The 9,994-nt window shown below is 46.6% G+C and overlaps 1 protein-coding gene across 1 annotated transcript; it reads left to right on the top strand.

Annotated features, from left to right (window-relative positions):
- The first annotated feature begins 6,781 nt into the window (after window positions 1–6,781).
- Window positions 6,782–9,994, top strand: LOC120673804 (laccase-12-like). The gene is made up of 5 exons (XM_039954813.1): window positions 6,782–7,198; window positions 7,342–7,493; window positions 7,645–8,018; window positions 8,109–9,083; window positions 9,486–9,994. Exons 1-5 carry the CDS (start codon window positions 7,094–7,096, stop codon window positions 9,614–9,616), a joined length of 1,737 nt encoding a protein of 578 aa, XP_039810747.1. The 5' UTR covers window positions 6,782–7,093; the 3' UTR covers window positions 9,617–9,994.

Below are 9,994 nucleotides of genomic sequence, written 5' to 3'. Positions count from 1 at the left end.
ATGTCGTTGTGTGGGTTTTAGTTGTTATCCTCACGATAGTGGCGCTTCACTGCCCATTACCGCGTAGAGTTGTACGGTGATGTACCATCTGATGTAATAAATGTGTTATCAGTCTCCTGGAACTGATATTGTATCATATTTAAGTCTTCTCTTATGAGGGGACGCTTCATCGTGGCAGCGCCCACGCCACCAGTTGCCCGCCGCCTCCGCGGGTCCGAACATCTGGCCAGACCCCTAAAATCTCCAACAGATTACTTATCCCTCTTCTCAATACTAAAAAAATTAATATTTTAGTGATAGAGGTGCTCCATCAAATTACCAATTCAATTCCCATTATCTATAATTTTTTGATAATCACCAAAACACACCTCCCTCTCCCCGAAATGTATGGTTTTTTTTCCTCTACCCTATTCATAGTGATTGCATTTTGGTAGTCTGTTGCAGCAACTATTACCTAAAACAAAAAAGTAGTTATTGGTAATGGAAAGGGAATATGTTTTGAATATGGAATATGAGTAATGTGTTGGAGATGCTCTAAATCCAATGAAGTATGGTAATCTCTACCCCCAAATCCTAAATCGCCCAACTTAAAAGGTCCATGAAATTTAGAGCTTTCCAACAATTTCAAGTGTTTCATTTGAAAATTTCCTTTTAAGAGTCCAATTATATGATATTTCTACTAATATGTAGATCCATATCGCTGGAAGATTTCGAAGCCTGTGGAGGCCTCTACCACTGTTCACAAAGGAATGCCCGGCACCTGTCATGTTCCGTCTCACGCGGATCTTGCGTTTCTTTCACGCGGTGTGAAACTGACGTGACGCGGTGGAAAACGGACACAAAGGCAGGTGTCATCATCCTTCCCTCCCAAACAAATCGATTGCTGCTCAGTGCTCGCCCTGCCCCCGCCCTCACAACATCCGCCGCCCACCGTCAACTCCTTGCTCGCTTCTCTCGGCGGCTCTACTCCACTGCGATCACAGCCAGTTTGCCGGTCGGTGCGCCTATTCGTGCATGGGCATTGGTCATGCTGGCGTTCCGAAGCTCGCCGGTGAGGAACCAGCCATTTCCAGCGTGTTCGCGAGCCATCACCCAGCTCCAGCTCTAGCTGCGCCTGCACCCCGTCCTCTCGCTTACTAGTGCGACCGTGGGCACCCCCGTCCTATGTGCCCGCCGGTTCCTCCTCCTTATCGACCCCCCATGCTTACCAGGCCACGTACGAGGACATCTGCCGCGTTCTGGCAGATGGTCACCACGCCAATCAGCATCCGCTAGGCCACCATCGAGGTCGCTGAGGCATTGTGCTAGCATGAAGTTGCAGGTTGCCGCTGCCATGCTTCCTGCTCCGTGCTTGCGGCCGTTGATTTGACCATTCTTGCCAGGTCCGAAGTAACCTTTGCTGCTGCTAGAGCTTGCACTTTAGCTATTTGATGAAATGCCAGTTCAAGCTAATAAATTTATTGCACCTTCTTTTTCACTGTATGTTATAAATTGCTATAGCCAATAATACTCTCCAAGGTTCAAATTGTATTTTGCTTCAGTTGAATGAATAGCAAGGGGGAATAGTAGAATTAGCTTTGCTTTTATCAGCATTCAGCCATACTGCTACCGTTGGATCAGGTAGCTTACATAAAAACACAACTCTCATTATTTCTTCATCTGTGTTATATATGATGTTCAGAACATGGATACCTCTGCTTTTTATGTTCATGACTTAATTCGCTTCAGCTTTTCAGCTGGTAAGAATTTAACATTCTGTCTATCTTTGCTAAACGGCACTGCAAAAAAGAAAGGGTCAGTTGGATCCATGCCACTACAATTTCACGAAGAATTGTTTTAAACCCTTGCCCTCTTACAAGGTGGATTTTCTTTTCTTTCCATGAGCATTCTCTTTTGCCATTGCTGTAACTTTAGCATGATGTATGCCTGCGATACTTTGAGGGATTGGTGAGAGAAAGGCATTATTACAAGAAGGCAAAATTCTATCCTTCCCCACTTCCCCATGCATCGACACCACATACTGATTAAATATATGATTCTAAATAATACATGTTGATCAAGTTGAAATTTTACTGTTACCGGATTAATTTATATATTAGTTTGCCTCAACAACTGTTCTAGGTCGTATGTCAAACTTACATGTTTGGTAAAATCTGGTAATATATTAGTCTTAGAGGTACATCCACTTGAACACAAATGTAATAGAACTGTCATGCCTGTTCTTGATTCCACATCTATATGAAAGTTGTTGAGACTGTAAAGATCTATACAGTGTTGATGGTATGCCAACCCTGAACTTCTTAAGGATGCTATTCCATCTGTTTGCTTTTCCATCTCCAATGCCTGCTAATAATATATCATGCAAATATCTACTTGCTTTGAGACTTTCTAATCCAGTGTGGTTTCGGAAGACTAGCTAATCCAGTGTGGTGCGGCCCAAGGCCAGCACAAGATAGCTCAAATCTCTAATTTTCCCCTTTGGTCTTAAAAACTAAGTATCTAACTAAAGACTATCTATCTCTACCTGCAGACATGTGGTTTTTCTGCAACGCTAAGACCACCTGACAGGGTTATGTTTCTGTAATGAATCGAAGACTCCCACCTGACGGGGTTATGTTATTTTTGCATAACTAAGTTGAGCAAATCTTACTTATTCAAGCTATATGTAAATTAATGTGTCAAGTCTTGCTATGTAATGGAGCTTTTTTTTTATAACACTATGTAATGGAGATTGCTATCCTTTCTCCATCAGACCAAGCGGGCAGCTGCATCACTGAATGTCCAAATTCAAATTTGTGCCTCAGTGCCTCACTACAATTGTCCAGCGAACACTTCTCCCATATGTAAAAATGTGTATTGCACGTGCCTGGATTGGTATGACAGTACGACCCAGTTTAACGCTTCCACTGATTGCGACTTCCACTGTAGTACTATACCGCTGCCTGTTTGATTCGCTACCCAATTGCTGGCGCAGCGTTAGTGCACCCATCATCCTAGTAATGTTATAAGAGCGGAAAGCTTAGGCCATTTGGTGGCGCTGAGACCCATTAAGCTGACCGCTTCATTGATTAATCTAATTCAATTATATTATGTTTGTTGATCTTGTAGGCATCACGCTGCCAAAACTACTGATAACGCAGGTTCAAACAGGTTACATATTTCAATGCTACTCCTTTCGTTCCAAAAAATAAGTCACTCTAGGATTCAAAATTTGTCCCAAAAAATAAGTTATCTTACTCAATTTAGAAAGTGCATATGCATATAAGAATCAATTAGTGCCAAGTATGGACAATGAATAGGGGCAAACATAATCATTTTGCCTTCTTGTTAATTTGTCCTAGAATTCCTAGAATGTCTTGTGTTTTTTTTTAGGATGGAGGGAATATTTGCTTACACTTGTTTCATGCACATTCATTCAAATGACCCTCCCTTTTTGTGAAATTGTGCTGAATGGTAGTTGGCCACTGGCTCGCACCATTCTGGTTCTATCCACCTTTACTGTGGACTATGAGGTGAGCATTGATAAGCAAGAGGATTTATTTCCACCCTCTCGTTTGGACTGAGGTTGGCTTTGATGAGGAGATGTTCTTTTTCCACGGTTCAACTGGTGCCGAGTTGGTGCCTTTCTAAAATATAGGGTATTAAAGGTTCAAAATTTATACTCTAATATAAGATATTCTAGATTTTTTGGACAAATATTAAAGGAATTTATTTATTTATTTAACTCTCAGCTCCATACTTATCTTTGTTATTCCTTCCTTCGCTGCCTAATTTTAGGAACAAATTTAATTATAGTTGGTAAACTAAGAGCTCTCGAAAGGTACATGCGCCTTTTTTCTCTCTTTTAATCTATCTCAGAATTGCTAGAAGGGGAGCACTTTGCTATTTATCAATAGTAAGTCTATATGTTACATGTATATGTTAACTTGTACCGTGCCACTCTAGAAAATATTTTACCGCTTGTTGCTAACACATCCTTGTGTGACTACCATACGGCTGTTTTTATCGTAGTGTGAATAACAAATGGCTTTTTATGGTAGATTTGAACCCATGCTTTTTATGATGCTAATTACATACTTTAATTTATCATCGCGAGGACATATATCACTCATTTTTATTTCATTGTAGTTCAGATTTAAAGAATTCCCGTGAAATCCTAGCTATGGGCACGTCGCTTACTACTGAAAGAATAGTGTTGAATAGTGTTGGTTAAATTCTGCAATAAATTCAAAAAAATACGAGCATTCATACCAATTCAAGGACTTGGATACGGTAGGCCACAAGCAACCTCTGACATAGATAAGGTTTATGTTTTTTGTCAATTAATCGATATCAAATTCTTATCAATATTTGCATGATGAACTTTTTCTTAGACAACATGATTTTGCACTCTTTTTGGTATCCTCACAATTTTAAAAATGATGTTCCATCCACCACGTATGTATATACTGGCCAAAATTACGACTGCTGCTATAGGGCCTCCATGGGAGGTCAAAACTTGGCGACAACTGTATATCTATACCTACCTATTTATAAAGTGAGTAAGGTTTCCACCTCAAATTTTGGTTTGGTCCGTCTTATATCACCGACTGGTGGGACTGTTTCACCAACACATTGGTCCTCCACGGTTTCTCTAGCTCTGTGCATTGTTCAAAATTTCGGCGAAATTTCGCGAAATTCGGTGATTTCGCCCCCCTCCGAAATTTAAAAATTTCAGAAATAATAATTTAAATATATTTAAAAGTATTTTTAAAAATAATCTAAAAATGAATTTCGGCCGAAATTTCGCGAAATTCGGTGATTTCGGCTATGCCCGAAATTTTTTGACAAACGAAATTCAGAACCGTGGCTCTGTGCCGCTCTGAATATGATTGTGATTCAACCATCGATTGAGTCTAATCCGGACTCCACCCTAAGCCCCTGACATCGTTGCAACCGGTTCCGCGCCAGTAATTCCGAACTCCACCCTGAGCCCCTATCCATCCATGCATCTCCGTTCTGCCATGTCAGCGTTTGTTACGTGGTTGGTCTCCCCAACTCCAATAGCGCATCGCACGTTTCTCTGGATTGCAACAAACAAAAATATAGAAAGAAATGTTAAAGCAAAAATAAAAGAAGACTATATGAGTATAGAGAAATAATAAAATTATTATTTCTATTGCAAGCTATGCATGTAATATAATATAGTATATAACACGTCACAATTTTATTAAAAGATCATGTTTAACATTACAATGTAATACATTAACGTGCGCCGGTAGAAGTAAGGTGTCCACTTAAATTTTTAGTCTGGTCCGTTTAGTCTAATCAGTCTCGTGTCATTTACAGGTGGACCTTAGTCATCCCATATTCGTGTCGGACCTGCTCCATCTATCCAAAACTCGATCATGTAGATCCATACAAATTAACCCACAGGCACCTATACGTATCCGGTATTTATACTAGTTTTGTCCGTAACAACGCACGGGCATAATTGCTAGTAAGATATAATTTATGAAAAATTTGGACAGAAAAGCTACTACAAAAGATCACAAGAAAAAAGAGCGTAAGCCCAATGGAACGTACCAGATGCATGCTGTGTGAGTACCATGGTAACAAGAAATAAATATACCCACCCAACATTTTAGAATAAGACTGAACGTGTAGACAGTAGTATGCCTTTCAACGTATCAACAAATAGAGAACATATAATATACGTGCAACAATAAACTAGTAGTGTGCAACAACATGGCTGATTTTTCACGCCTACCATATATACAACAAGGAAAAGCAATAGGCGAGTTGGGTGAGGCATCCTTCTCCCCCTTTGCCTTTGGAGACTTGCCGAAAAGAACAACTGTTCGGGCACGGCTTGGTGACCCGCTAACCGGCGGGCGCAGCAGCTTCATCGCCACGGATCGATCTCATCTCCCTGCCTCCCTGGCCCCTGCTCGCTCATGCTACACCACCACCTTTCCCTAATCATGCGAGCTTGAGCCACGCCTGGCCGGCCGGGGATGCGAATGTGCCGCCGGTCCCGGATCGGAACAGACCGGCCTCCGATCCTCCTCCAGCTCCGGTCGCTGTCCTCACTGGCTCCGGCGATCCCTTGGCATGCAAGGATATGTTCGGAGCCCTGCAAAGCTGTGATCCGCAGCAGGGCCACTTGGGGTCGCCTCTGACCTTTTGTTCCGGGGCAGCTGGAGTTCCCAACCACTCCTGATTTGAACACATTATCGATCTGGGGATGTGGTAGGTGAAGCAAGTCCAGCAAACTCTAGCTGCTAAGGCCTTGTGAAAGTAGCATGTTTGTGTTGTGCGTGCGGTTAGCTCAACATCAGTACTGGAAAGTGAAATGTGGAGTTTCTTGCTATATATACATGTGCCCAATTTTTTTTCCTTGAGTAAATCGCACTTCATATGATCAATTAATTTAGCGTGAAATAGGTTCTGGCTATTTCTTCCCCCTTTTTTCTCCGGAAAGCAAAAGGTGGCTGAATCATTGTTTTTACTATATTATTATGTGTTCAAGTGAATAAGACATCAATGCAGTGAATGAATTAATCCTCAAAAAAATGCAGTGAATTAACCTTTCTGCCGTACCAAATCTGCATTTTGTATTCCTACTAGTTCGGGCACAAAATGTTGTACATTCTGCGTGTTAACTAAGTCATGAAAAAGGCTAAAGAGATAAGAGGGTGGTCAAGAACGAAACATGACATATAAACAGAAGGGTGGTTGACTTTAGCCACACTCCGAAGCTACTATAGTAGCTACCCATTCCGCCTGCACGGGCCCCGCCGGCAGTGTTGCCTTGCGGCGACCTCGTGCTCGATAACCAACCCTGCACCCAATAAAGCTCACTAAACTCTGCACAAACACTTGAACTACGCGCATGCATAGCCAAAAAGTTACAGAATCAAGCGTACATGCTAATCATCTCTCGTGGCTGCTCTCTTCCGACATCTAGTATATATAGCTAGGAACTTCTACTCTGCCATCTCAAGCACAGCATTCATTCATTCGGTCCTTAGCCAATTAGCTAGCCAAGGAGAGAGCTCGTCGATCAGCCGTCGAGTGTCTCGGCCGGGCGAGAGCACAAGAAAAGGCAACAATGGCTACCTCCTACCTTCTCCGTTGCTCTTCCCTCGTCGCTGTGCTCGTGCTGCTCTTCTCCATCGGCATGACGGAGGGCGCCATTAGGGAGTACCAGTTCGATGTAAGTGCGCAGCGAGAAGCAGGCAGCATGCTAGCAGCTGTTGCGTCTTCCATCAACCGTTGGCATCAGTTACAGCTTAATTAATTACAAGGGCGTCGTCGTTGCAAAAGTTTGATGCGATGAATGTTGCGAGGGCAATGCAGGTGCAAATGACGAACGTGACGCGGCTGTGTAGCAGCAAGAGCATCGTGACGGTGAACGGGCAGTTCCCGGGGCCGACGGTGTTTGCCAGGGAGGGCGACCTCGTCGTCGTCCGCGTCGTCAACCACGTCCCCTACAACATGAGCATCCACTGGTACGTGCGCACACGACGCATGCCTGCTGCCACCTTGCACGTCTAGCTCGTAGTAGTAGCAGCAGCAGCAGCACGTACGAGCACACATTGCTTGGCAGCGACGACGACCGGCGGCCGGCCGGCTGCTCACCGGCGAGAGTGGACGATGCAGGCACGGCATCCGGCAGCTGCGGAGCGGGTGGGCGGACGGCCCGGCGTACATCACGCAGTGCCCGATCCAGAGCGGGCAGAGCTACGTGTACAAGTTCACCATCACCGGGCAGCGCGGCACGCTGTGGTGGCACGCGCACATCTCCTGGCTCCGCGCCACCGTCTACGGCGCCATCGTCATCCTCCCCAAGCCCGGCGTCCCCTACCCGTTCCCGGCGCCCGACAAGGAGGTCCCCATCATGTTCGGCGAGTGGTGGACGGCGGACACGGAGGCGGTGATCAGCCAAGCGCTCCAGACCGGCGGAGGCCCCAACGTCTCCGACGCTTTCACCATCAACGGCCTCCCTGGGCCGCTCTACAACTGCTCCGCCAAAGGTAGCATGCAAGCCTGATTAATTAGCCAGGAAGCACACGTACTACTGTAGTTAATAAGTGAGCGAGCTGACTGCTTGTCGTTACATGCAGACACGTTCAAGCTGAAGGTGCAGCCAGGCAAGACGTACATGCTCCGGATCATCAACGCTGCACTCAATGACGAGCTCTTCTTCTCCATCGCCGGCCACCCGCTCACCATCGTCGACGTCGACGCGGTCTACATCAAGCCCATCACCGTGGAGACCATCCTCATCACCCCGGGGCAGACCACCAACGTGCTCCTCACCACAAAGCCGTCGTACCCCGGCGCCACCTACTACATGCTGGCCGCGCCCTACTCCACGGCGAGGTCCGGGACCTTCGACAACACAACCGTCGCCGGCATCCTCGAGTACGAGGACCCCGCGTCCCCTTCCCCCGCGGCTTTCAACAAGAACCTCCCGGTGCTCAAGCCGACCCTGCCGCAGATCAACGACACGAGCTTCGTCGCCAACTACACGGGCAAGCTCCGCAGCCTCGCCACCGCGGAGTACCCCGCCGACGTGCCCCGGGAGGTGGACCGGCGGTTCTTCTTCACGGTCGGGCTGGGCACGCACCCGTGCGCCGTGAACGGCACGTGCCAGGGCCCCACCAACGACACCCGGTTCGCGGCGTCCGTGAACAACGTCTCGTTCGTGCTCCCCACGACGGCGCTGCTGCAGGCGCACTTCACCGGCAGGTCCAACGGGGTGTACTCGCCCAACTTCCCGGCGGCGCCGCTGGTCCCGTTCAACTACACGGGCACGCCGCCCAACAACACCAACGTGTCCAACGGGACCAAGCTGGTGGTGCTGCCCTACGGCGCCAGCGTGGAGCTGGTGCTGCAGGGGACGAGCATCCAGGGCGCCGAGAGCCACCCGCTGCACCTCCACGGCTTTAACTTCTTCGTCGTCGGCCAAGGCTTCGGCAACTTCGACCCCGTCAAGGACCTGGCCAGGTACAACCTCGTCGACCCCGTCGAGCGGAACACCGTCGGCGTCCCGGCGGCCGGCTGGGTGGCCATCCGATTCCGGGCAGACAATCCAGGTACGCACCAATGGCCTTGTTTGGTTTTGTTCCCGTGTTATTTTGACCGCTAATTATGGTGTCAAACAAATTCAGTTTACAAAATCAATTTCAGAACCCCGCGCTAGTGACCATAAAGAATCTAATGAGGTCTGTGACTGTGCGATTAGAGAATGGTTAGTGTAGCATCACTGTAGCAAATCATCGATTAATTACTGTCATTAGATTCGTCGCGAAAAATTACACCCATCCCTAAAAATATTTTGAAAATAGACTTCATTTAGTATATTATACATGTGAGATTTTTTTTTTCGGAAAACGTGCTTGCTAGGATTCTTGCAAAACCAAACAAGTAATCGAGCCACCGTGTGGATGCGCCAGATCAGCAACCTTAACAGTCTCTGGTGGTGCACGTGCGTGCAGGGGTGTGGTTCATGCATTGCCACCTGGAGGTCCACGTCAGCTGGGGCCTGAAGATGGCGTGGCTGGTGCTGGACGGAGACCGCCCCAACGAGAAGCTGCTCCCTCCGCCGTCGGATCTCCCCAAATGCTAAGGCGACACGCGGGATCGCCGCCCACCAACGGCCGTGATTGATTGACGCCGACCACTGCACCAGAGATTGTTGCGTGCTCCCCAATTTGCATAGGATATTTTGGCATCTTTTGCTTGTGCTGCGGTTGGTGCTTTCATTAGTGGTGTGCTTTTTCGAGTTTCAGTCGTCGTCTGGTTAGCTGTGGTGAGTCTCACGGGGGCAGGAAGGTTCCTTATTAATTCATCAAAGGCAACGCCCTTATGTTTTGATTGCTACATCAATTACTACCATCTTTTGTAAATCTTGTCCGAGAGCTGGATACTATGTATCCAGGTGTGTCTCTCAAATAATGTGTACCGGCATTATTGGAATTTGTTAAGGGAAAATTGTTTTATTTCT

Source organism: Panicum virgatum, chromosome 5N (genome assembly GCF_016808335.1).
Source record: "Panicum virgatum strain AP13 chromosome 5N, P.virgatum_v5, whole genome shotgun sequence".
Taxonomy (NCBI): domain Eukaryota; kingdom Viridiplantae; phylum Streptophyta; class Magnoliopsida; order Poales; family Poaceae; genus Panicum; species Panicum virgatum.
This window is presented reverse-complemented; position numbering and strand designations above follow the sequence as displayed.

Coding starts and splice junctions, on each gene's coding strand:
- LOC120673804 (XM_039954813.1), top strand. CDS start 7,094: ATGGCTACCTCCTACCTTCTCCGTTGCTCTTCCCTCGTCGCTGTGCTC. Junction 8,019..8,108: donor CTACAACTGCTCCGCCAAAG/GTAGCATGCAAG, acceptor CGTTACATGCAG/ACACGTTCAAGCTGAAGGTG. Junction 9,084..9,485: donor ATTCCGGGCAGACAATCCAG/GTACGCACCAAT, acceptor ACGTGCGTGCAG/GGGTGTGGTTCATGCATTGC.